Source organism: Primulina huaijiensis, chromosome 13 (genome assembly GCF_012295235.1).
Source record: "Primulina huaijiensis isolate GDHJ02 chromosome 13, ASM1229523v2, whole genome shotgun sequence".
Lineage (NCBI taxonomy): Eukaryota > Viridiplantae > Streptophyta > Magnoliopsida > Lamiales > Gesneriaceae > Primulina > Primulina huaijiensis.
Genome location: NC_133318.1, coordinates 16,680,152 through 16,707,966, shown reverse-complemented (window position 1 = coordinate 16,707,966; position 27,815 = coordinate 16,680,152). Strand labels below are relative to the sequence as shown.

General features: G+C 32.5%; 3 protein-coding genes across 3 annotated transcripts; 1 reads left to right on the top strand and 2 right to left on the bottom strand.

Annotated features, from left to right (window-relative positions):
• Positions 1-6,343: 6,343 nt before the first annotated feature.
• Positions 6,344-7,227, top strand: LOC140991903 (3'-5' exonuclease-like). Its single transcript, XM_073462070.1, has one exon. It carries the CDS (start codon positions 6,381-6,383, stop codon positions 7,008-7,010), a length of 630 nt encoding a protein of 209 aa, XP_073318171.1. The 5' UTR covers positions 6,344-6,380; the 3' UTR covers positions 7,011-7,227.
• A 10,776-nt stretch (positions 7,228-18,003) lies between these two features.
• On the bottom strand, positions 18,004-18,902 carry LOC140991694 (3'-5' exonuclease-like). The gene has a single exon (XM_073461798.1). It carries the CDS (start codon positions 18,817-18,819, stop codon positions 18,199-18,201), a length of 621 nt encoding a protein of 206 aa, XP_073317899.1. The 5' UTR covers positions 18,820-18,902; the 3' UTR covers positions 18,004-18,198.
• A 5,550-nt stretch (positions 18,903-24,452) lies between these two features.
• LOC140990996 (cytochrome P450 71A6-like) lies at positions 24,453-26,279 on the bottom strand. The gene is made up of 2 exons (XM_073460901.1): positions 25,326-26,279; positions 24,453-25,239 (listed from the first exon to the last, which is right to left on the bottom strand). The coding sequence occupies exons 1-2, from the start codon at positions 26,238-26,240 to the stop codon at positions 24,628-24,630; spliced, it is 1,527 nt and encodes a 508-aa protein (XP_073317002.1). The 5' UTR covers positions 26,241-26,279; the 3' UTR covers positions 24,453-24,627.
• Between the last annotated feature and the right edge of the window lie 1,536 nt (positions 26,280-27,815).

Sequence of the window (27,815 nt, the reverse complement as noted above, 5' to 3'; positions counted from 1 at the left end):
TATATCTTCATCACAAGAAAAAGCAAAAGCTATAATATTTTTGCGCCGACATCTTGATGAAGGTTTGAAATGTGAATATCTCATCGAAAAAGATCTCATGGCTCTGTGGAAAGGATTAAAAGAAAGATTTGAACATATGAGGGAAGTTATACTTCCGACCGCCCGTGATGAATGGAATATGTTGAGATTCCAAGATTTTAAGGAAGTAAGTGATTACAATTCGACGATGTATCGAATAATCTCGCAATTAAAATTTTGTGGACATGAGGTTACAGAATCAGAAATGCTTGAAAAAACATTTTCCACGTTTCACGCATCAAATATAACTCTACAGCAACAATATAGAGTGCGTGGATTTGCGAGATATTCTGAACTCATCGTCTGTCTGCTTGTGGCGGAAAAGAACAACGAGCTATTAATGAGAAATCATCAGTCCCGACCCACTGGATTAACAACATTTCCAAAATAAATGTTGTAAGCAAAAATGAATTTAAACCTGGAAACCAAAATCAAAGTTATAGACAAGATTTTGGTCGAGGACAAAATCGAGGTCGTGGACGTGGACGTGGAAGTGGTCGTGGTCGTGGACGCGGCCGTGGTTTTGAAAATAATCGAGATAGTTATTTCTATAACTCATCTCAAAAGAGCGTCCCAAACCATCCACCGAAAAGGCATCATAAGAATATGAGTGTTACTGAGAATCACTCAAAAAGATTTGAAAGTTCTTGTTTTAGATGTGACTCCAGGACATTGATCCCGTATTTGTCGAGCCCCTGAGCACCTTTGCAAACTTTATAAAGAATCGATAAAGGGGAAAGAAAAGGAGACCAACTTCGCTGNTTTTTTATGTATTCGTATGATAATGTTTTATAGTGTGTTATATTGTATTGTATTTTATTGTCAATAATTTTATTTCATTGCATATTTTTTTGAAGTTCAAATATGGAAAATGCTACGAACCAAGCTGAAGTTTGCATACCTGATAGTGGTACAACGCACACTATCCTCCGAGATAAAAGATATTTCTTCGAACTAAAACCAACAAAAACAATGGTGAATACAATATCAGGTCCTGTAGACTTGATTAAAGGATGTGGTAAAGCACAATTTTTGTTACCTAATGGTACAAAATTTTCGATCAATGATGCTTTGTATTCACCACAATCGAAAAGAAATTTGTTGAGTTTTAATGATATATATTCCAATGGGTATAATACTCAAACAATAAATGAAGGGAATGAGAAATATATGTGTCTTATCACATATAAATCAGGAAAAAAATATGTGATTGAAAAACTACCAATGCTCCATATTGGATTGCATTATACACATATAAGTCCCATTGAATCAAACAAGGTAGTTGATAATTCTTCAATATTAACTAATTACCATGATCGATTAGGACATCCTGGTTCAACAATGATGCGAAGAATTATAGAAAATACACATGGTCATCCGTTAAAAGACCAGAAGATCTTTTAGAATAATAAGTTTCAATGTAAATCATGTTCTCTTGGAATACTTATTATAAGACCATCACCAGCCAAAATTCAAACTGAATCACCAATGTTTCTTGAACGTATTCGGGGTGATATTTGTGGACCAATCTATCCACCATGTGGACCATTCAGATACTTTATGATATTGATTGATGCCTCCAGCAGATGGTCACAGGTAGGTTTAATAGCAACTCGAAATGTTGCATTTGCAAGATTACTTGCTCAAATAATAAAATTGAGGAATCAATTTCCCGATTATACAATCAAGAAAATTAGACTTGATAATGCTGGTGAATTTACTTCCCAAACTTTCAATAATTATTGTATGTCTATGGGAATCATTGTTGAGCATCATGTTGCTTATGTACATACACAGAATGGATTGGCTGAATAATTGATTAAACGTCAGCAAATGATTGCTAGACCAATGATTATGAAAACAAAGCTCCTTATTTCTATATGGGGACATGTAATTTTACATGTTGCTGCATTAATTCGCATCAGACCAAGTGCATATCATAAATACTCCTCGTTGCAGCTTGCATTTGGTAAAGAATCAGACATTTCTCATCTGAAAATTTTGGATGTATGGTGTATGGCATATTGCACAACCGCAACGAAAGAAAATGGGACTTCAAAGAAAGATTGGAATTTATATCGGTTATGATAGTCCATCAATCATTCGATATCTTAAACCTCAGACAGACGACGTGTTCACACCACGTTTTGCTGATTGTCATTTTAATGAGGAAATCTTCCCGATGTTAGGGAGAGAACAGAAACATACCGAAAAAGAAATCACATGGTATGTATCATCATTGTTACATCTGGATCCAAGAACAAAACAATGTGAAAAAGATGTACAGCAAACTGTGCACTTGCAAAGAATAACAAATCAAATATCAGATGCATTTGCAGACACAAAAATGGTAACTAAATCATATATACATGCTGTAAATGCTCCTGCTCGAATTGAAATTCCAAAGAAACAAATTGAACAAAGTCATGATGTCGTAAAACGCCTGAAACGTGGAAGGCCAGTCGGTTCAAAGGATAAAAATCCTCGAAAACGAAAATTCATAGAGAAACACAATGATCACAAAATAGAGAATGATGTTCCTGAAAAAACACATGATGATCACAAAATAGAGAATGATGTTCCTGAAGAAACACATGATAATGAAAATGTTCTGTCAGAATCACAAACTGATGAGAATCATGAAATCTCTATCAATTATATTAATACTGGAAAAATATGGAATCGAAAAGAAATAGAAGAAATTGATGATATATTTTCTTTTAATGTGGCAATCGACATAATAAATGATAATGAAGATCATGAACCAAAATCTTTTGGTGAATGTAAAAATGGACAGGATTGGATAAAATGGAAAGATGTGATCCAGGTTGAATTGGATTCGCTAAATAAACGTAATGTTTTTGGACATATAGTCCTTACACCTGAATGTGTAAAATCTGTTGGATACAAATGGATTTTTATTCGAAAGCGATATGAGAAAAATGAAATTGTAAGATATAAAGCTCGACTTGTTGCACAAGGTTTTTCTCAAAGGCCTGAAATTGATTATGAAGAAACGTATTCTCCCGTAATGGATGCAATTATGTTTCGGTATTTGATTAGCCTGGCAGTATCTGAAAATTTAGAAACGCGTCTTATGGATGTTGTTACAGCTTACTTATATGGATAACTTGATAGTAATATATATATGAAAATCCCTGAAGGATTTAAGATGCCTGAAGCACAAAGTTCAAAACAAAACCCAGAGAATGTTATTATGTGAAATTACAAAGATCATTATATGGGTTAAAGAAATCCGGCCGAATGTGGTATAATCGGCTAAGTGATCACTTGATGAAAAAGGGATATGTAAATAATTCAATATGCCCTTGTGTTTTCATTAAGAAAACAACATCCGGATGCGTAATTATTGCTGTGTATGTTGATGATTTAAACATCATTGGAACGAATAAGGAAATTCAAGAAGTTGTTTCATACTTGTAGGAAGAATTTGAAATAAAGTATCTTGGAAAAACCAAGTATTGTCTGGGTTTACAAATAGAACAAAAAGAATGTGAAATATTTGTTCACCAGACAAATTATACAGAAAAGATCCTTAAACATTTTAATATGGATAAATCAAATCCTCTAAGTACTCCAATGGTTGTTAGATCATTAAACATAGAAAAGGATCCATTCCGTTCATGTGAAGATGATGAAGATATTCTTGGTCCAGAAGTACCATATTTAAGTACTATTTGTGCCCTTATGTATCTTACAAATTGTACAAGGCCTGATATATCTTTTGCCATAAATTTATTGGCAAGAGTTAGCACATATCCAACAAAGAGACACTGGAACGGAATTAAAGATATATTCCGTTATCTACGAGGAACGACAGACTTGGGACTTTTGTATTCAAAAGATACTAATCCAAGTATAATTGGTTATGCCGATGCTGGATATATCTGATCCACACAAGGCACGTTCCCAAACTGGATATGTATTTACTCGTGGAGGCACTGCAATTTCTTGGCGTTCACAGAAACAAACGCTCGTAACAACTTCATCAAATCATGCCGAGATTATCGCACTACATGAAGCAAGTCGTGAATGTGTGTGGTTAAAATCAATGACCCAACATATCCAAATCTCATGCGGATTAGCATTCGACGAGAAGCCTGTGATACTATATGAAGATAATACTGCATGTGTTGCTCAAATGAAAGAAGGATACATAAAAAGCGAAAGAACTAAACATATTCCTCCTAAGTTCTTCGCATTCACCAAGGAGCTTGAGAAGAATAAATATATTGATGTCGTTACATTCAATCAAGTAAAAACTCATCAGATCTCTTCACAAAGGCACTTCCTACGACAATATTCAGAAAGCACATATATAATATTGGGATGCGCAATCTACGAAATCTGTGAAGAATTGTTCGTGTCAACATGAGAAGGAGTTTACGTGACTGCACTCTTTTTCCCTTACTATGGTTTTTATCTCAATGGGTTTTTCCTAGTAAGGTTTTTAACGAGACAGTATAAAAACACGTAATGAAGACAATCATTATGATCATCATCACAAGGGGGAGTGTTGAAAATTAATATTTTAATATTGAATATTGAATGTTGAATATTTGAATGTTGAAAATTAGGTAAAATTAGGTGTTGAATATTAAAATTTGTGTGTGATGATGAAGGTAATGATGTAATTTATTTTTGGATTATTTGTAAAAATTTTCTATAAATAGATCTCTCATTTGTGAAGAAAATCACATTTGAGTTGAGAGAAAAATATTATAAAGTGTGTAGTGTGATAATTTTGAGAATTTGAGATTTTTACTTTTTACCGTAAATTTTTACTTTTTCACAACAATTTGCATTTAAAAGAGTTTTAATAACACTAATTCTTATGTTTTTGTTTAACAATCTTCTTAGAATTGAAAAATAAAAATAAAAAAACTTCTAAGAACTGCCTTACATATATAGTTGGGAAAATGGTTTTTTTAGTGGCAAAAACTTGTGTGAGACGATCTCACGAGTCGTATTTTGTGAGACAGATCTCTTATTTGGGTCATATATGAAAAAATATTACTTTTTATGCTAAGAGTATTATTTTTTATTGTGAATATCGGTAGGATTGACCTATCTCACATATAAAGATTCGTGAAACCGTCTCACAAATGACCTATTCTTTTTTAAGTTTGTTATTTTTGTTTCATTGTGACTGTAATCTATTATATAGTTAAATTATAGTTTTAGTTGTATTTATAATTATTTTGACAATTTTGGTACTCTTTTACCGTAAAAAACCTTGCTCGTCGAAATTTGATGATATGAAATCGAAACTATAAAAATTAAAAAATAGCAGGAAAAATTGTCTTATCACACGTACGATCCGATACGGCCCTTATCCGATTTTAAAAGAAAATAAAATCAACTGTAGATTGTTCTATTGTATGCCATATATATAAATTTTATTATAAAAAATAAATCATTACAGTTTTTCATTTTTAAACTTCAAAATTCAATTACTCTGAACAAAATTAATTTTATTTTTTCTTTTATGGATCAAACATTCATAAAATTTATTTTATTATTTATAAAAATTAATGTCAGATTTTTATAAAATGAAATCATTGGCTAAAATATAAATATTATATTCTATTTTTAAGTTAATAAAAAATATTACATAAATATATGATATTTAATGTCACACAATATACGACATACGGGCCTGCCTAGTTTTTACTAGTTGCGTTACAGTAGAAAAAGATCAGTATCTTTATTGTTATTATCAACATAAAAAAAAAAGAAAATATTATTTATACTACGAACAAAATCTAGATATTTTAAATTTTAATTTTCGATTAATTTGATTTAAATATTGACATAATGTCGAATATGTCAATCATTTTTAATATCAAATCTATATTTTTGACATGAGTAGGTCTTTTGTGAGACGATATCAAGAATAATTATCTTTGAGACGTATCAACTCTATCGATATTCATAAGAAAAATTAATACTCTTAGCATAAAAAATAATTTTTTCATGGATGACCCAAATAAGAGATTCGTCTCACAAAATACGATTTCTGATATCGTCTCACACAAATTTTTGTCTTTTGACACTATCGTATAAACAACTTTCAATTTCAACATTTTCATAAAATAAAATTAAAAAAAATCTAAATTATTGAATAATTTTTTTTTAAATAATTAATAGATCAAATCTAAAAATTTAATTTACCGCATTTGCCAAGTATATCCAGTACGAATTTCAATCGCCCACGTCACAATATAAACCTACCATACGAGAACAATAGAACACACACACACACGCAAAGTGTAGAAACTATGATTCACCACGCCGAATTTCCCAATGAGACCCATACCACCAACTTCAACGTTGAATTCTACGGTGACTCTATCTACACCACTGTCACCGACGACTGCGACGCCGTATCGGATTGGATCTCTGAAGTGGAGTCAATCCATCGCTGCCGCCTCCACCACCTTATCGTCGGGCTCGACGTCGAGTGGCGCCCCCCCTTCAGCCGCTTACCAAACCCAATAGCCATCCTACAACTATGCGTCGGCCGCAGATGTCTCATCTACCAAATCATTCACTCCCAGGGTATCCCCTTTTCTCTCTCCAGGTTTCTCTCAAACTCTAACTATACTTTCGTAGGAGTCGGTATCGAATCTGACTTGGAAAAGCTTGAACAAGATTATGGGCTTGGGAGCAATGTTAAGTCAGTGGATTTGAGGGATTTGGCGGCGTATGAGTTTGGTAATAGGGACTTGAAGTGTAAGGGGCTTAAGGATTTGGCTAGTTTTGTACTGAACAAAGAGGTGGACAAGCCGAGGTGGGTGACCCTGAGTGGATGGGATAACCGGCGTCTGACTTATGATCAAGTCGAGTACGCTTGTCTTGATGCTTTCGTGTGTTTTGAAATGGGCCGGATGTTGAATGCTTCGCGCTGAAAAAAAGGCAGTGTGATCGATGCTTCGTTTTGCTAATCTACTGATTATGTCGTGTGTTTTATTATTTCACTTTCTATGTCGAAGCTTGTTCTTGGTTTCCATTGCAAGGTTAGGGTTTCAAAAGATTGTCCACTGAATATTTCTTCCTTCTGCGTTTTCTGTAAATTATCTGCATCTTTCTTATGAATTTCTTCTCCATAACACCGTGATTGCTTGTTATTGATTCTTTGCTTGCACATTGTCTGGTATTGCTTCGCTGTCCAAGAATATGTGTCTACTTTTTATGAAATTCTGAAAAATGGTTCATATTTCCGGGATCCACTTTGGTTTTGTTGATGTGGGGTGGGATCGATCCACCACGTCCGTTCGTCCGTCAATCATTCCATCCATCCATCCATCCATCCATCCATCCATCGGCCAGTAGCTATGAATGTTACTCCCAATGGAATTTTGTTTCTGTGTGGGTGACTGTGTGAATAGGAGCAATGTCAAAAGTACAACACAACCATTCCATAAATAAATTATAATGTAAGTATCATGTGAGACCGTCTCACGGATCTTAATCTGTGAGACGGGTCAACCCTACCCATATTCACAATAAAAAATAATACCCTCAGCATAAAAAGTAATACTTTTTTATGGATGATCCAAATAAGAGATCTGTCTCACAAATACGACTCGTGAGATCGTCTCACACAAGTTTTTGCCTTCACGCAATTCAGTCATCGATGGTAAATGTTTAAAAATAATAATTATAGACAATCTTTGACTAAATAAAGTTTATAATCGTTTTTTTGAGTATTTTTTTTAAAAAAAATTTCTGAGAAGATACATATGTTATATTTAGATCATTTATAAAAATATTGTAAATATAAATAGTGTTCATCGTCCCGTGATGAGAGACAATTTCAAGTGCATCTACCAAAGTTGTTTTGTATCTCATGTGTAATGGATTTGCTTTTTTTTTAAAAAAAAAAAAATTGCATTCAAATTTTAGTTGAAAAGTAAAAACAAAATCCCGCTTTAAAAAAAAAAATTGCATTCAAATTTTAGTCGAAAAGTAAAAACAAAATCCCGCTTAGGGATTGGAATCCGCACCGCTACCACTGTGTATCGTATCGTATAGCCTGTCAAAATGATACGGCCCCATTGTACAGCGCCTGTTATCTGGCGTAGGTAGGATAAGCATTATCAAATGCCACTTTACGGTTAAAGACGAGATAATAAAATATAGATTTAAGGGTTAAATATAATAAAAAAATTAAAAAAATTAATTAATATAATATTTGATTTGATTGATAAATAATAATTTGTTAGATTTAATTTAAGTTAAAATGATAAATTATAGAGAACAATGGTGAAGTGGCCCTTTGCTTCCATCGTCCAACTTAGTCTACGGTTGTCAAAAGTTACTCGAGAAGGAATGGGAAGTTCGGGTGTATCACATATATAGAGAGCAAAACAGAGCGGTTGATTTTTTGGCATCGACATCATTAGAGCATCGATATCATTGGATTACGACAAAAACTGTAGGAGTGTCGAGGACCCTTCGCCAAGGCCGAAGAAGATTATCGATGAAGATAACCTAAGAATAAGTAAACATATGAGAGTGTCTAGAAAATAGTTATATGTAACTGGTGTCTCTATCTCGTAGAACAAAAATAATATGAATAACCTTAATAATAATGAGAGGAAATAAATTTGTCTTGTATATTTGTTTATGTGCGTTTTTGGTATGCTATGTCAATAAATTTCAAGTTTAGTCATTTATCTTATGATTTTTTTTGACAATTTTAATATTTTTTCATGAGAAGTGCTCATGTGATATTACAAAAATCAGTGTCACGTTAGCATTGTATTAGTGTCATATCAGCGTCACATGAGAAAATGAATAAAATTATAAAGATATCAGGCTAAAACTGAAATTTGACAACGTAGAGATAAAATCACAAAATGCTAATAAAAAACAATTTTTCCTAATAATAATAGAACATTAGTTATAATAACAAAATATTAATAATATTCACAATACCATTATTGATGATAACGGTAATAGCACATCTACAACGATATATATTTTGATGATAATAGTTAATTATTTTAATAACAATAATAGTATAGTAGGTTTCTTGTGAGACGGTGTCATAAATCTTTATCCGTGAGACGAGTCAATCTTACCGATATTCACAATAAAAAGTAATACTTTTAGCATAAAAAGTAATACTCTTAGCATAAAAAGTAATACTTTTTCATGGATGACTCAAATAAGAGATCCGTCTCACAAAATACGATCTTTGAGACCGTTTCACACAAATTTTTACCATAATAATATAATACTGACTGCATTAATTATAATTAACGAGTTATGGTATACATGATCTGTTCGTGGAAAAAATGGAGAAGGAAGTGATTTTTTTTTTTTAAAAAAATCTTAGAATGAAATTTATCGATTTTAGTTTATAGAGTCGAGCGATTAAAATGAGTCAAAACACACTAGAACTCGAGGCAATTCTCAATTTGGAGAAAACTCACAATTTTATTGATAAAATACAAAAAAAAATGTACCATNTACCAACTCCCCATTCTGAATGCCATTCGGCAAGAACAGTTTTCTTTTCTTTCCAGCCTCCCATCTCAAAACGTTCCTCTCATCATCCACCACATAATAGCTGTACTCACATGCAAACCTGGCCGTTACGGAGAGATAGCCAGACCATATAAGCTCAGCCCCTTGGTGAGAAGGGCTTAACAAAAGGCCTTTCTTCACGCTCCACGAGCCAAGTACAGGTTCAGAACCACAAACCAGAAGATGCTGGCCCCAGTGAGTATAATAGGGTATTCGAAAGCTCAGAGTTACTGAACTCGATTTGTTGCTCCCATGAAAGAACCCCGGGTTCACCATTTTTTCACTAAGTGTTTAACGGAGAGAGTTAGGATTATTCAGACTCTAGTAAAGTACAACGGTAATAGTAAGATTCAATATCAAATGGCATCTTCAACGAGAAAGTATATAAAACGTTGGGATCATAATTCTGAAATTTCAGATATTCGCATTTCTCAGTAGAATCAATACATAAAGTTGAAAGAAAAACCTCAATTAGAGTGTACGGCACAAACTCTTGTAAGAACAACCTCAATAGAATCGCGACATGAAGTTTGAAAGAAAAGCCATCTTTTGCCAAGTACAGCCATTCTACTTCAACAGTAAATGGCTATCTTTTGCACCAGCAAAAACATGCATAATCTTCGACGAAAGAAAGAACAAAACAAATACTAATACTAATACTAACTACTAAAATCTTGGAATCTCCAAAAGAGGAATAATTTTTTTTAAAAAAAAAAAAAAAGGAACATAACCCCGATTCGAAACTCAGATATTCGCATTTCTGAGAGCCTACAAAGTCGAACTTTCAGCAAAAATAACTCGAGAGAAAATGTGGGGAGGGGAACCCACAAAAATAAACCAAAACAAAAAAAAAATCAAATTGCAAAAATGCACTACAACATTAATCACATCGAAGCACATAGAAACCAAATAACAACTAAATCAACATTTCCAACAAGTTAAGGCCTACATAATTTCAAGATTGTACCTTTCCTCGCAAACCTCCAACCCAATGAAATTGAGCTGGATACAGAATATACTTAAGAAACCACAAATTGGGTCTTTAAATCTCTACTTTAAAGCGAAAGTGGGGGTTATAAATGATCCAGTAATGAATCACCGCACAGAAAAAAAAGTGGGAGATCTTTTGGCTCGTGAAGCAATTCTCATCAGCCTACGTGCACTGTGCTATACTGCGAACTCTCTCTCTCAATTGCCCACTCGCACATTCTACAATCTTATTTTATATTAATGAAAAAGAAAAAAAAATACATATTTTTTATTTCAAGAAATGCACGTGTTGTGCTCAGGTTTTACGTTCCCTTCTAATGTACGGTGGAAGTATTTTAAATTTTATTTTTTTAAAAAAATTGTGTGTTTATAATACAAACATTTATCCATTATTATATATTAAAGTTAAATCCCAATTTAGTTGAGTTATTAAAGTTAAATCCCAATTTAGTTGAGTTGGTAAATTTTTTAAATTTAGTTGAGTTGGTAATTTTTTTAAAATAATCTTAAAAATGTGGTCATTTTTCAAATTACTCTCCAAGCGATAGTTATATTTAGTCATTATTCTTTTTGCCCATTAAAAATTAGTTTAAACTCCCTGACTTATTTAAAATGTTGTAAACTTAAGCTCTTTTTTAGATATGTGACATTATACTTATCGAGTATGTCTAAAGTCAAAGGGCTANTCCGGTCAAAGAGATAAATTGTTTAATTTATTTTACGGAAGTATATCAAAGAGATAAATTGTTTAATTTATTTTACGGAAACATGATATATATATATATATATATCAGCCTAACCACACAGTTGCACAGATAGTTCTTGAAGTAGATCCCTTCAACAACACTTAACATAACTTTTTATCGTTTTCTACCTCATAATATACAGTAAATAAGTTTAATTTTGCAAATGGTACATAAGAAGGACAAAAAGTCTTGGTTATTTTATTCAAACATACAAAATTATCATATAGTAATCTCATGTAGAGGATGATGAACTTGTTTAGCTACCAATTGTAGCGAGAAATACAACACACATAAGCTTTTAAAGAAACTATTACAGTTTCATTTGAAAGAAAATGAAGATGATGAATGATGTCTTCATCTTCTTTTTGTCTTGGTATATATAAAAACATTGGTGGATTTGAAATCCGGACTTCAGACTCGTAAATTATTTTTCTTAACAGTTTTGGCCGACATCAGCTTGTGGTAGGTGGTCATGTAAACTATTATTTAGTGTTATATCCTTTTCGGGGTGGTTGAGTGGTATATTCACTTTTAATAGATTGATTGGATCACATGATTTCTTTAACTTTATCGGAGAATCTTTTGTTTTTTTATAGTCACCATAGAAAAAAGTGACTTGTATGGTCCTCCACTACATGTGCTTCTTCCTGCAGTATGTTTTCAGTCAAATCTTGTCCTAAAATCTTTCCCAAACTCAGGTTGTTTCTGGTTCAGACACTTTGGACAGATGTCTTCTAATCATCTTTCAATATGAGCCATATTGCAGAATTTCCGAAGAGTTTCTTTACTCCTCGTAGTTGTTGTTCCACAAAATATTTCTTCTGCAAAAATTTTTGTTTTTCCTGTAATGGTATTTAAAATAAAAGATCCAATTACAGAATTTTGATAAAACTTAAATGAAAAATTGATTTTGTCCATCCCTGTGAGATAGACTCATACTCTTCATGCGATTCTCCACCAGTTTGGAAATCTGTTCATGATCCTCCCATGTTTTTGTCAAAAGATCCTACACTTTTCCTTTGTAGTTCTTGTATAGTTATTCTATTAATGATAAAAGTTTCACACTCTTTCGTGTTCATCGATCAACGGTGACAAAATTATCAATCTGATAGGAATTCAGTTCCAAATGAGGGTGATAACCATCTTTCCGGTATTCTTTTACTAGAACTTGGTTGTTCTATAGTTTGGATTCATGTTTGAATATCTTTTAAAAGTTTCAAGAATTTATTCTTATTTCTTAAGGATTTCTTCAATTTTACATTGTACATAATATGACAAACTGTCATAATTTTGTATCATCTTTTGGATTTCTCTAAAATATTTGAAGAGTTAAGAGGATTTTGAAATTTTTTCTAGAAATCTAATATTTTAAATCATATTTGAGTTCTTTTATTCGTTCCTAGTTGCTCTTGCTATCTAACATAAGTTAGATTTTCTTGTTTTAAATATTACAAAATATTGGAATAAAACTCGAAATTAATAAATCTTGAACGTATGTTTGGATCAATAATTTAGAAAAATCTCATCATCGAAAATTTAATTACAATAATAATATTGTATGTTAGAACTATTTTACATCGGCTCTGATACTATTTTCATGGCCCCGTAAATAAAAAAAATAAGTGCAACGGTATTTTTTTACACAAAATTCAATTAATAAAAATAAGAGTGGGTCTCACGGATCCTAATATGTGAGACGGGTCAACCCTACCGATATTCACAATAAAAAATAATACTCTTAACATAAAAAATAATATTTTTTATGGATGACCCAAATAAGAGATCTGTCTCACAAATATGACCCGTAAGACCGTCTCACACAAGTTTTTGCCTAAAAATAAATTATTTATATTGATACGAAATTTCATTATCATATACCATTTGATGTAATTACACTGTTTTTTTATTATTAAAATACAATGTTTATGTTGAAAATTAATATTTATTTGTGTAGAAAATTATAATGTTGAATGTTGAAAATTAGGTAAAATTAGGTGTTGAATATTGAAAATTAGTGTGTGATGATGTATGTAATGATGCAATTATTTTTGGATTGTTTTCCAAAGAAATCCTATAAATAGGTCTCTATTTGTAAAGATTTGATACAATTGAGTTGAGAGAAAAATATTATAAAGTGTGTAGTGTGATAATTTTGAGAGTTTGAGATTTTTACTTTTTACCGTAATTTTTTACTTTTTCACAACACGTTATCAGCACGAAACTATAAAAGTCCTCCATATTTTTACAAGCTCCAAAACAGAAGAAAAAGATAACAAAAGTAATAATATTTATTTTATTATTTATTTATTTATTGTTTATATATTTAATATATAATGTTATTATAAATAATAAAAATAAATTTTTCAAAAAACTTGTTATAAATCCTGGGAGGATGTTAAGACGACATCCCACACTCCCGGTAAGGGATACGACAAGTATAAAAGCCTATAAGATTTTTAAACAAAATATCTTATGACATTTCATTATAATATTGTGATATGATATACATAATTATTTAAAACATTACTAATATTATATACACCATATTATTATCATAAAATTATACAAATACATACATTTATTTTCTTGTACACCAACGGTCATAAACGGTAACAAAACGGCCAGTTTTTGTCCTATAAATATGATCTCACAAACATATTCAATCACTCCAACTTTCTCTTCTTCTCTAAAATTATTCTTCATCAAATTTTTGAAGAAAAAAGAAGATGGCTTTCACAAAGTTATTTTTAATTATTTTGGTTCTAATACTCACGAATCTTGTACTTATCGGAGAATATCATCCTCGTGTGTTTTCTTTATTTTTACGAATGCTTGTATTTGTTGTTTATCAATTATTTTGTATTGCAATATTCATTAACTAATAAAAATACATCGTAATTTTTTAGNATTTTGGTTATAATACTCACGAATCTTGTACTTATCGGAGAATATCCTCCTCATGTGTTTTCTTTATTTTTACGAATGCTTGTATTTGTTGTTTATCCATTATTTTGTATTGCAATATTCATTAACTAATAAAATGCATCATAATTTTTTTAGTACCACCATGTCAAACTTGACAAAGCTCGAATTTGTTGCACTCGACATTACGGGGAAAAATTATATGCCATGGACTCTCGATGTAGAAATGCATCTTGAGTCATTGGGTCTAAGCGAGACCATTAAAGAAAATGGTATATCTTCATCACAAGAAAAAGCAAAAGCTATAATATTTTTGCGTCGACATCTCGATGAAGGTTTAAAATGTGAATATCTCATCGAAAAAGATCTCATGGCTCTGTGGAAAGGATTGAAAGAAAGATTTGAACATATAAGGGAAGTTATACTTCCGACCACCCGTGATGAATGGAATATGTTAAGATTCCAAGATTTTAAGAAATTCAGTGATTACAATTCAGCGATGTATCGAATAATCTCGCAGCTAAAATTTTGTGGACATGAGGTCACAGAATCGAAAATGCTTGAAAAAACATTTTCCACGTTTCACGCATCAAATATAACTTTACAGCAACAATATAGAGTGCGTGGATTTGCGAAATATTTTGAGCTCATCGCCTGTCTTCTTGTGGCGGAAAATAACAACGAGCTACTAATGAGAAATCATCAGTCCCGACCCACTGGATCATCAGCATTTCCAGAAGTAAATGCTGTAAGTAAAAATGAATTTAAACTTGGAAACCAAAATCAAATTCAAAGCCAAGGTTTTGGTCGAGGTCGTGGTCGTGGACGTGGACGTGGTCGTGGAATTGGTCGTGGTCGTGGTCGAGGCCGTGGTTTTGAAAACAATAGAGATAGTTATTTTTATAACTCATCTCAAAAGGGCGTCACGAACCACCCACAGAAAAGGCATCATGAGAACATGAGTGTTAATGAAAATCACTCGAAATTAAGATTTGAAAGTTCTTGTTTCAGATGTGGTACTCCAGGACATTGGTCCCGTATTTGTCAAGCCCCTGATCACCTTTGTAAACTTTATAAAGAATCAATAAAAGGAAAAAAAAAAAAGTAGACCAACTTCGCTGAACATANGATTCGCTAAATAAACGTAATGTTTTTGGACCTATAGTCCTTACACCTGAATGTGTAAAATCTGTTGGATACAAATGGGTTTTTATTCGAAAGCGAAATGAGAAAAATGAAATAGTAAGATATAAAGTTCGACTTGTTGCACAAGGTTTTTCTCAAAGGCCTGGAATTGATTATGAAGAAACGTATTCTTCTGTGATGGATGCAATTACGTTTCGGTATTTGATTAGTTTGGCGGTATCTGAAAATTTAGAAATGCGTCTTATGGATGTTGTTACAGCTTACTTATATGGATCACTTGATAGTAATATATATATATATGAAAATCCCTGAAGGATTTAAGATGCCTGAAGCACAAAGTTCAAAACCCATATAATGTTATTCTGTGAAATTACAAAGATCATTAAATGGGTTAAAGCAATCGGGCCGAATGTGGTATAATCGGTTAAGTGATCACTTGATGAAAAAGAGATATGTAAATAATTCAAGATGCCCTTGTGTTTTTATTAAGAAAACAACATCCGGATGTGTAAATATTGCTGTATATGTTGATGATTTAAACATCATTGGAACGAATAATGAAATTCATGAAGTTGTATCATACTTGAAGGAAGAATTTGAAATGAAGGATCTTGGAAAAATCAAGTATTGTCTGGGTTTACAAATTGAACAAAAAGAATGTGGAATATTTGTTCACCAGAAAAATTATATAGAAAAGATCCTTAAACGTTTTAATATGGATAAATCAAATCCTTTAAGTACTCCATTGGTTGTTAGATCATTAAACATAGAAAATGATCTATTCCGTCCATGTGAAGATGATGAAGATATTCTTGGTCCAGAAATACCATATTTAAATGCTATCGATGTCCTTATGTATCTTACAAATTGTACAAGGTCTGATATATCTTTCGCCGTAAATTTATTGGCAAGATTTAGCACATATCCAACAAAGAGACACTGGAACGGAATTAAACATATATTTCGTTATCTACGAGGAACAACAGACTTGAGACTTTTGTATTCAAAAGATACCAATCAAAGTATAATTGGTTATGCTGATGCTGGATACTTATCTGATCCACACAAGGCACGTTCCCAAACTGGATATGTATTTACTCGTGGAGGCACTGCAATTTCTTGGCGTTCACAGAAACAAACGCTCGTAAAAACTTTATCAAATCATGCCGATNACAGCACGTTTTGCTGATTGTCATTTTAATGAGGAAATCTTCCCAATGTTAGGGGGAAACAAGAAACATACCGAAAAGGAAATTACATGGTATGTATCATCATTGTTACATCTGGATCCAAGAACACAACAATGTGAAAAAGATGTACAACAAATTGTGCACTTGCAAAGAATAGCAAATCAAATACCAGATGCATTTACAGATGCAAAAAAGGTAACTAAATCATATATACATGCTGTAAATGCTCCTGCTCGAATTGAAATTCCAAAGAAACAAATTGAACAAAGTCATGATGTCGTAAAACGCCTGAAGCGTGGAAGGCCAGTCGGTTACAAGGATAAAAATCCTCGAAAAAGAAAATTCATAGAGAAACACAATGATCACAAAATAGAGAATGATGTTCCTGAAGAAACACATGATGATCACAAAATAGAGAATGTTGTTCCTGAAGAAACACATCATGATGAAAATGTTCTGTCAGAACCACAAACTGACGAGAATCATGAAATCTCTATCAATTATATTAATACTGGAAAAATATGGAACCGAAAAAATATAGAAAAAATTGATGATATATTTTCTTATAATGTGGCAATCGACATCATAAATGATAATGAAGATCATGAACCAAAATCTTTTGGTTAAATTTGATATTTTAAACATAAGTTTGTATTCATTGAAATCAAATGAATAATGTAGAAGATTATACATGAGTTGGTTTTATGTAAAACGATAAGTATTTGGAAAGAAAATTAAAAATTATGATATAGAAAATAATATTTTTTATAGATTTGATTACATAGAAAATCCGTCTCATAAAATAAAAATTTGATTTACAAAATTAATTCTTTACAGTGTGTTTGGCAACCAGGATTTGAGATGATTTCATGGGATTTGGATTTCAAAATCCTATTTTTACTGTTAGATAAGGTGATTTAAAAAAAAATTCGGATTTGTTTAGAATTTTATGGGATTTAATGGGATTTAAATGAGTATATCCAAATCCAATCAAATTTGATTAGATTTGGTGGGATTTAGATTTTAAGAACATACAATTATTTTTTTTATCTAAATGAAATTATGTTTACATGATTTCTAAAGATAGCTTAGTAAAATTTTAAAATTCCAAATTCGAATCTTTTTTTCTCTAAACAAAAAATGGATTTGTAAATATCATTTTTAAATTTTAAACCGAACACCAAATGTAATTTCAAATACTTAAATTTCCAAATCCAAATCCAAATCCAAATTCATATTTTGAAAGAACCAAACACACGTTATGTTCCATAAAAAACAAGAATCCATAAGACATTTGAGACCAGAATCCATAAGACATTTTCAGGTCTCAAATGCATAACTAGACGTATCCATCAAATTGTTAAATAAATAAATTTGTTTTAATAAGGCTATATTTTCTAATTCTCTTTCACAATTATAGGAAAAAAATCCTTTCACCGTCCCAGATTTCGATCAAAGATTCAACATCGCATTAGAGAACAGAAAACCCAGAAACTGTAGTTCACATTCTTCACAAGAATTAGATGATCCGATTAAAGTGAAATCAAAGCCAGATTCTGTACCTTTTTTCACCCAGAAGCATTCAGAATCCTGCCCATCTCATAACACACAAATGCATCCAAACAAGCATACTGGACTTGATCTGGCGTCAGCCACTGCTTATCCCATCTGCTCATCGTCACCCTCCTCGGCTTCTTCACTTCCTTCTCCAGCACCACTTTCGTCAACCCCTTCACCCCGGAATTCTTTAAATCCATCCTGTCATATACTTCCGCCGCCAAACTCCTCAAATCCACTATTTTGGCGTCCATTCCGAACCCGTAATCTTTTTCAATCTTTCTCAGATCAAATTTTATACCCACCCCCACAAAAGTATAGTTGGGATTTGAGAGGAAACCGACCAGCGAGGATGGGACGGTCGGGGCGTGAATTAGTTGGAAGATCAGGCAACGACGGCCCACGCAGAGCTGGAGGGTGGCGGCTGGGTTCTGCGTGTTTCGATTGAAGCAGGGTCGCCACTCCACGTCTAGTCCGGCGATGCGGTGGTCGGGTTCTAGATCCGAGATCCACTGGGACACGATTTCAGGGTCGTGGGTGACGGTGGTGTGGATCGAATCGTCAAAGAAGTGAACGTCGTAGGTTTTGTGGGTATTGCTGCGTAATTGATGATCTACTATGCTCATCGCCATTATCGTCTGGTCTTCTCTTTTTCACCAAGCTCTATTTTATGGGTCGGATGATTCGGGTAACCCGTCTCAAAACTATACTAGTGGATTATAATACTAACAATTTTTTTTATAGATAAAATATTGTAGATGATCATTATTATAAAATTTATATTTTATAATGTTATCAACTATTTAAACTCTGTAAATATACTCTATAAATAGATGTCTCAAATGATAAATAAAACATTCTAATTCATTTTCTCATCTTTGTATTTTTCATTATTACGTTATCAGCTCAGGTGTTCTTCAAGGTAAAATTCTTACTCTTGTATGGATGATCTCGAAGTAGCACAATATTTAGATTTAATATTGATGCTCTCGAAGTAGCACAAATTATAAGTTTATATTGATTCTCGTGAAAAAACACAACTTTTAATTTTATGTTGATGTTTCTAAAGTAGTACAATACGACTTTATGTTGATAATATTGATAGATGTATAAATAAAATACAAAGATGTAAGATTTATCAATATTCTCGAAAAATCTTGATTTAAGATCATAAAGATTTATCAATATCTATGAATAATATTGATATAAAATATAACGTTATCATATTTATAAAGAATTTTGACAAATATATGTTTCAACAATATTCTTGAAGAATATTGGTGCAATATAAATTATAAATATATTCTTGTTTTGATTTAAGTTTTCTTATCATATCTTGACTTACATGTTTAGTATTTATATTATCTTAATTTTGATGATTTAACTAGTCACTAAAATATTTTGTGTGAATACAACTATTTGATAGATTTATGACGAATTTTGAGTCGATCACAATACTATAATTGATATTAATTGGACAAAACAATTTTTTATTATTTTCTTATATGTCTTTTCTTCACTTTGAAATTGATTGGTTCATATGTTAGTACTTACTTGGCGAACAACGTAAATTATTTGTCGGTCTTTGAAATTTGATTTAGTCGTAAATTGATACATAAATTATTAATTGAATACATCTCCATGTACACCAAATTCGATAGCTTACATGATATCTTGCTTATTTATATTTTCTATGCACAAATGAATACTATATAATAGTTAGATAAAATAATTCATTATTTATGTTCATTGATGCTTGTTTAACAAATAGAATAACGAAATTTCAAAATTGCATAGTAAAAGTGGTAATATGTGTTATCATTGCATAATTTGTTATACTATTTATTTTCAATGATAGTAATATAATTTTACTCTATAAATAATACAATTTTAATATGTTTTTGTTATAATTCTAATTACATATATTTTTTTTAAAGTTGCAATGACGAACATCACCAAGCTTGAGTTTGAAGCACTTGACTGGAAAAAATTATTTATCATGGATTTTGGATGCCGAGGTCCACATTGTCTCTATGAATTTAGGGGATACAATCAAATAAGGAAATGAAATATCATAGCTAGATCGTGAAAAGACACTCATTTTTCTTCGTAAGTACCTCAATGATGGTTGAAAATTGAATATTTCACTGTGAAAGAGCCACGAGATCTTTGGAAAAATTTAAAAGAAAGATTTGACCATAAGAGAACTGTATTTCTCCCAAGAGCCCGATATGAACGGATGCATCTACACTTACAAGATTTTAAGTATGTCAGTGATTATAATTCTATATTAGTCAAGACTAGTTCCACAATGATACTTTGTGGAGAGAAAGTCAATTGATATAACTCACTTGAACGTCTCTGATTTCTTCGCACATCTAGATGGAAATATAGATAATTTGATTGGTGTTGGTGTTTTATTGGTCTTACTTCTGCTTTGAATTTCTATTGTTCTTAGGTTATCGTGGTCTCATTTTTATTTTGAAGTTTAGTTCATGTTTAAGATTTGTCATTGAAGTTTATTTTTTTATTCAATTAAATTTTTTTTATTATTCAATAAATATTTCATTTGAAACTCTTACATGTTATTTATCATATTTAGCTTATTGAGTTATATTTTATTTTAGACTAATGAAGAAATGTCATGATGAATCCTTAAAGGATATTGATACAACACATACCATTCTTCAAAATATAAAGTATTTTTTGGAGTTAACATTAGCTGAAAATAATGTTACAACAATATCGGGTGCATCAAAAATTATTGAAAGCTATGGAAAGGAAAAAATCATTTTACCAAATGATACAAGTCTATACATTGAAAATTCTCTATATGCTAGCAAATCTATTAGAAATTTTCTTATCTTTAAAGATATCCGCCGAAATGAATATTATATTTAAATATTTAATGAAAATAATTTATAATACATTTGCATAACATCTATTATATTTGGCCAGAAACACATAAAATAAAAATCATGTGCACTCCCTTCAAGAATGTATTTTACAACAATAAAAACAGTTGAAACAAACATTGTCACAAACCAGAAGTTTGTTGACCAACAAAACTTCAAATTATGGCATGATTGACTTGGCTACCCCGGGGCAACAATGATGCACAAAATAATAATTAACTCAAATGGATACCCTCTAAAGAATCAGAAGATTCTTTTATACAATGATTATCCATGTGTAGCTTGTTCACAAGACAAACTAATTATATGACCTTCTCCTACAAAGGTTGATGTTGNGTCTTTTTTCGAAGGGTTCAAGAAGGAAGCAAGCCTTGGTTTCGATCCGTTCTTCGTCGTCAACGGTTTTTCGTGCGTTTAAAACGCAAAGGCACGCCATACATCTCCTTTTCTCATCCATCATATCATATATTGTTTTAAATATTGTATGCTCGAAGAACATGAACTTATTTTCAGTATTTTCGAAATTGTGGCATGAACAAGAGGAAAACTCATGATCCCATGTTTTAAAATCATGTTTTTATATTGTTTAAGGGGCTGCCATGAATTAGGATGTTAAGGGGCAAGTTTTACACAAGTTTTAAAGGTCTAGAATCACACCAATAGGCTGCACAAAGAAGAGAAAACAAGCTGGAACCACCGAGAAAAAAATACAGAAAGGGGCCGAAGGTGTTGTTGTATTTGCAAGGGGCATGGGGTCGGTTCTTTTGCATGGGGCTTAGGGGCTTGACCAGGTCTTGAGGAGGGCTAGTTTGGGACGGGGCTAGGTCCTAGGAAGAGTCCTAGCATGGCTAGGACTCGTGCATCAGGCTAGGGAAGAGTCCACGCAGTAAAGGACTCTTCCCGTAAATTGATGGGGGTTGGCCGAGATTTGCAAGGGAATGGCTCGGTTGATGGCTGGGATAGGTGGTCTGGGTGATGGCTTGGGATGGTCCAGAGAGGGGTAGGAAGGGTCAGGGCTCGTGGTGGCTTGAGCAAGAGTCCATGCGAAGCAAAACACTCACGCACGCCGGAAGGAAAAGGGGGCGCAGGTAGTGCTTCTGATCCAGGAGCTTCGGGCTTGGGGTTCCAGGGTAAGGGTTGGTCTGGGCTGGGTCTAGGCGTGGTCCAGGGAAGGTTAGGGTCGTGTGGGCTTGGCTGGAGGTGACCTAAGCCAGCTAGGAGTCCTAATACAACTAGGACACAAGACACACACATATGCAGAAAATTGGGTCATGTTCAGTAGGCTTTTTGAGCGGGTTAGGGTCATGTTTTGGGGCTGGGCTTGCACAGTAGGGTCCCTAGATGGGTTGGATAAGTTTTGGCTCGGGCGTGGCTCGGGTAAATTAGGAGATGGCTCGGTGTGTTCGTCGAAGGGTCAAAAACGAAAATTTAAGAAGGAAAAATAGATCCAAGGGTCCACGGGGGTGGCTCAGGACTTGGAAGGGTAGAATAAATACTAAAAATGTTATGTTTAAAATTTGGGATCAAAATAATGAGTTTTGGATTTATTCGGGATTTAATCGCCACACGAAACGCTAATTAACTAGTTAATGAAAACGCCTAGTTTAAGCTTTATAAAATTATGAAAAATTAGGTTTAAGCTTAAATAGNCCGATTAAACATTTTGTAAAGCATTTAAAAGATACGCAAGTTGAATGAGTAAAAAAAATTTTGATTGAAACATTTTATCAAACACTTGATATGCAATATTTTGGTATTTTAAATACATATAAAATGATTCAAATAATGCATCTTAAAAATAGTAGAAATGATACGTAAATCTAATAAATATAGAAGAATTTGTTTATAGATGTTCGGATATTAACAACGCATATGTCACCTTTCTTCTCTTAGAGATATGTAATGTAACGTAAAAATAATGTACTTTTATTTAGACTGACTTTGATTATTTGTTTTGAGACTTGTTGTTTTCAATGTAATTTGTTAAACAATACTGATGAGTGATGTCAATACGCATCAGTCTTGGGGCGTGACAACAAGAATTCTTATTTGAATTAATTATATTTTGACAAACTTTTAAATGTTTTATTTATTAGTTATTGTTTAATAATGTCATAGTGTTCTAATCAATAAACCTGAAAATGTGTTTAAAAGCTTGTATTCAAGATATTTACACCATAATCAATATCTATTCAAATACTTTAATATTATCTAATTAGCTTTTCCGTAAAAAAAAAAAATTTATCTCTAATTATTAGACAAGTAGTCAAAAAAACTCTAATATTAAATTATTGTCTTAGCTCAAATAAATTAAATTCCTAGCGGTTCTTAGAGGGTAGTTTGCGCAATCACAGCCTTATTTTCAAACCACCATAATCCTAATTAAAAAAGGAAAAATGAGATGTTACCATTAAGTTTAGTCAATGTCTTAATAGTGTATTTAAGTTTGAATATTTATCTATACATATCAGGTTCCCGTATTTTTAATGGATTCTATATGGGAAAAAAAATGTTCACATTTAGATAAGGGTTGATTCCATCCTACATGTAGGGCACTACCCCCATGATTAAATCAAATGTCCAAATTTAGCCACACATACATAATATCTACTAATTTTTTTAAAATCACACATGTGTGTTAATCTTGTCCATCCAAACCATGTGGGGCATTGCCCCCACATGTAGCATCGAAGCTACCTTAGACAAGGGGCATCTAAAAAACAAGGGGAAGTTATATTTTTGAACATGTAATTTGTAATTTTTTTTATTTTTAATCATGTTAACAGTTTAATATACATTTTTTACTACAGTAAATTAAATATGTTTTTCTATTTTTGTCCTTTAAATTGTACATTTTTTTTTTCAATTTTGATTGAAAAAATTTATAAGTTAAATGATTATAAATGAAAATTCATCGTAATATGATAAAAAATGNATGGTATGTTGAGTCTTTAGACTCACTAGGTGTGATGGATGCAGGTGAGGTTGAGGGAAGTCTTGACAGATGATCTGACTGGACTGAAGACGCACACAACCTGAGGACCAGCGCTTCTATTTTTCCGCATTACGACTTATGACTCATGATTTACATTAAAGATTTTAAGACTATTTATTTGTGTNAGTCAAGATAAGTGTATATGACTAGAGTAGGTCTCTTGTGAAACGGTCTCACGAATCTTTAACTGTGAGACGGGTCAACCCTACCGATAGTCACAATAAAAAATAATACTCTTAGCCTAAAAAGTAATCATTTTTCATGGATGACCCAAATAAGAGATCTGTGTCACAAAATACGACCCGTGACACCGTCTCACACAAGTTTTTGCCATATGACTAACTTTATTTCAACAAGAAGAATATGAAGATTAACACGAGGATACATGCCAACAGCATATTATTAGCATTACCTACTTCCCAAATTTATATCACAGTGTAGAGCGTTTACATTCAAAATATGTGCTTCCGGATACTTTATTTATATGTATGGAATTTAAGTATTGATATTAAATTTGTTCATAAACGCACCTAAGAAGCAACTGGAATGGCTAATACCATCAGAGGGAATTTTTTGTATTTCACGATCCCATTGACTTCACTCATATCCAAGTCCTCACCTCTTTCTCCACTCGGCAATATCATGTCAAATTTATGCACCAATTTCGCCAATGCAAGTTCATATATAGACAAGGCGAAGGAACGACCAGGACATCCTCTTCGACCAACTCCGAATGGTAGCAACTCGAAATCTAACCCTTTGTAGTCGATGTTCGTGTGGAAGAACCTCTCCGGACGAAACTCTTCGGGATATTCCCACAACGATGGGTCTCGTCCTATGGCCCAATAGTTTATAACAGCTTGTGTACCCGCTGCAATGTCATAGCCCATTATTGTGGTGTCTTTGGTCGATTCACGAGGCACGAGTAATGGAGCTGGACCATGTAGTCTTAGACTTTCTTTCATCACTACTTTTAGATATTGCATTTTTTCCAAATCTTTCTCTGTTATCTCTTCTTTAATTCCGGCGACGGTTCTAACTTCATTCTGAAGTATTTTCAGAGTTTTGGGATTTCTTAAGAGCTCTGCTATCGTCCATTCTAAAGCAGTATATGTCGTATCGGTTCCAGCAGCAAACATATCCTGTCAGAAGTGAAAAATTATAGATTGAGAAAATGGATCAAGCCCAAACAAAAAATCTGAAATATGAGTTAAGAAATCGATCGTACCAAAATGATAGCTTTGATTGACGCATCCTCAATAGGACTAGTATCTCTGTTTTCCCTCTGAAATTGAAGTAAAATATCCACAAAGTTCAACTGATCTTTATTTCCACCAAAAACTCTGTTTTCACTTTCTTGATCCCTGTGCTCTTTGATTACTCCATCCAAGAATTCATCGAACTGTTTAGCCACTTTATCCATCCTAGCATGTAGACCACTGATGTGATCAATCCAAGAAAGCCAAGGAATGTAATCACCAATACAAAGAGTACCCAACAACTTCCCCACCTCCTCCAGTGACTTCTTGAAATTATATCCTTCTCCCTCTTTATCATACTTCTTCCCGAACGCAGCCCTACAAATCACACCATTTGTGAGCGATGCCAACAAATCACTCAAGTTTACTGGGCACGACGAACATCCTAATCGCCTAATGGTGTCGATCATATTCGATGTTGCCTCTTCCCTTACACGTTTAAAGGATTGAACCCTTTTGTTAGAAAGAAGCTGAAGCACGCATATGCTTCTCATCTGCCTCCAGTACTCCCCATAAGGAGAAAAAGCCACGTCCTTGGCCCCGTATGCTAGCTTATTCGTTATGCTTGATTTCGGCCTGTTTGAGAAGGCTAAGTCATTGTTCTTTAATATCTCGTGAGCTGCATCAAATGAAGAGGCGACGAGCACCGGAACTTTGCCGAAATGGAGCAGCATGAGTGGACCATAGCGCTGGGACAAAGAACATAAGGAGCGATAGGGGAACGCATCGAGCTGGTGTAGGTTGCCAATTATTGGAATCTTTCTCGGAGATGGTGGCAAATTTTTTCTAGATTCCAAAGCTTTGTTGGACCGCCATTTGTAGACATAGACGAGGGAGAGAATGAATAGACAAAGAGAAATGAATAAACCTGAGAGAGATGCCATTTTCTATCGTTCAAGTTTGTTATTTGCACATCAAATATACAAAGAACTATCTTTTTATTTGTCAGCATCCTGAACTTCAAACTTCACTGTTCCAAAAATCGATTACAAAAATATTTTCTCATTTTGTCGAGTTTAAAAACTCTAATAATATTTTGATTTGATGATAACAAAACTTTTTATTATGTTTCTAATATATTTACTCAAGTGTGAAGTTACTGACTCAAGATGAAAGCTAAAACTCGAATTTAACTAAACTGAAAATATGGCGAGTTACTGTTTTTCGATGATATATCACATCTCGGTGATGCAACTGAACAGTCTCAAACGAATGAATAGAAAATGCAATTTGGGACAAGATGTATTTCACGTCAGTTAGACTAAATCAGAAGTTATCTAGCAAACCCAAATGTGATTATATATTTGATATATACATATACTGTAAAAATTTTTACCCACAATTACTCACACATATACATGAGAGTTAAGCTTCAAAGTTTTATATGAGTGAGTCTTTACAGAAAGACATTAAATATTGTATTTTTAGTCTTGGCATAAGAGACGTTAAACATTATGTGAATTGTGAGGTTACGGCTTACAATCGAGGGTGTACTATGAGTTTCAATTAGGTAAGAGATAAATCCAAAGTTGAAATGAGTTCGTACAAGGATTTGTATAAATCAAAGTCTTTTAGTGAATCCTTTTCAAAGAGAAAAAATGGTTACGTAGAAGTTATTAATCTCTGAATATTTATAAACAAATTTTATCTTTTTATTTATCGCATTTACTTATTATTGCTAATATTTTTAATATGCATTATTGAAGCATTTTATGTGTATCTCAAATACCAAATATTGCATACCAAATGTTTGATAAAATGCTTCAACAAAAATATTTTTATACATTCAACTTGCATATTTTTTTAACTATTTTACCAAAATATTTATTTGGTTTATAAAAAAAATTATTTTGAGTATCTTCCATTTGGTTTGAAAATCAAACTTGATTTAATTAATCTGTTTTCAATATTTTAAAAATCGAGCTATTGTAGCTCAATTATTGTCCATCAATCGATCATATCAAGTGGTATCAGAGCCGATTGTTCTTGAAAGAGCATTTAAAACTTATTTTGAACTTTAAAATTCGAAATTTCATATTTTTCTAACATAGACATATATAGTTGAATTTTCGGACAGCTTGCAACAATCGTGTTAAGGGGGAAATCATTACAATTTTAAGGGATATATTGATTTTAAATTTTGAGGGGGAGAAAAAATTTGTGTTTAAATTGTTTTGAAAATATGTGTTTTTGATTCATACAGAAAGATGGAGAACTATGTTAGTTAAAATCATTGTATATCTAAGTTCTGTTATCATAAAAAATGGGAAGATCGTTGGGTTTACAAATTCTAGTAATCTTGATTTTGGTAATAACAAAATTTTTTTATTGTATTTCTTACATATTTACTCAACTATGAAGTTGCTAACTCAAGATGCAAGATGAAACTCGAATTTAGTCAAACAAAAAATCCGACGAGCTGCAGTTTTTTGATAATATCTCATAGCTCGGTGATGCAA

Excerpts from the sequence above, each read along its gene's own strand:
- LOC140991903 (XM_073462070.1), top strand. The coding sequence starts at position 6,381 with ATGATTCACCACGCCGAATTTCCCAATGAGACCCATACCACCAACTTC.
- LOC140991694 (XM_073461798.1), bottom strand. The coding sequence starts at position 18,819 with ATGGCGATGAGCATAGTAGATCATCAATTACGCAGCAATACCCACAAA.
- LOC140990996 (XM_073460901.1), bottom strand. The coding sequence starts at position 26,240 with ATGGCATCTCTCTCAGGTTTATTCATTTCTCTTTGTCTATTCATTCTC. Across the intron at positions 25,240-25,325 it reads CAATCAAAGCTATCATTTTG|GATATGTTTGCTGCTGGAAC; the intron begins GTACGATCGATT and ends CACTTCTGACAG.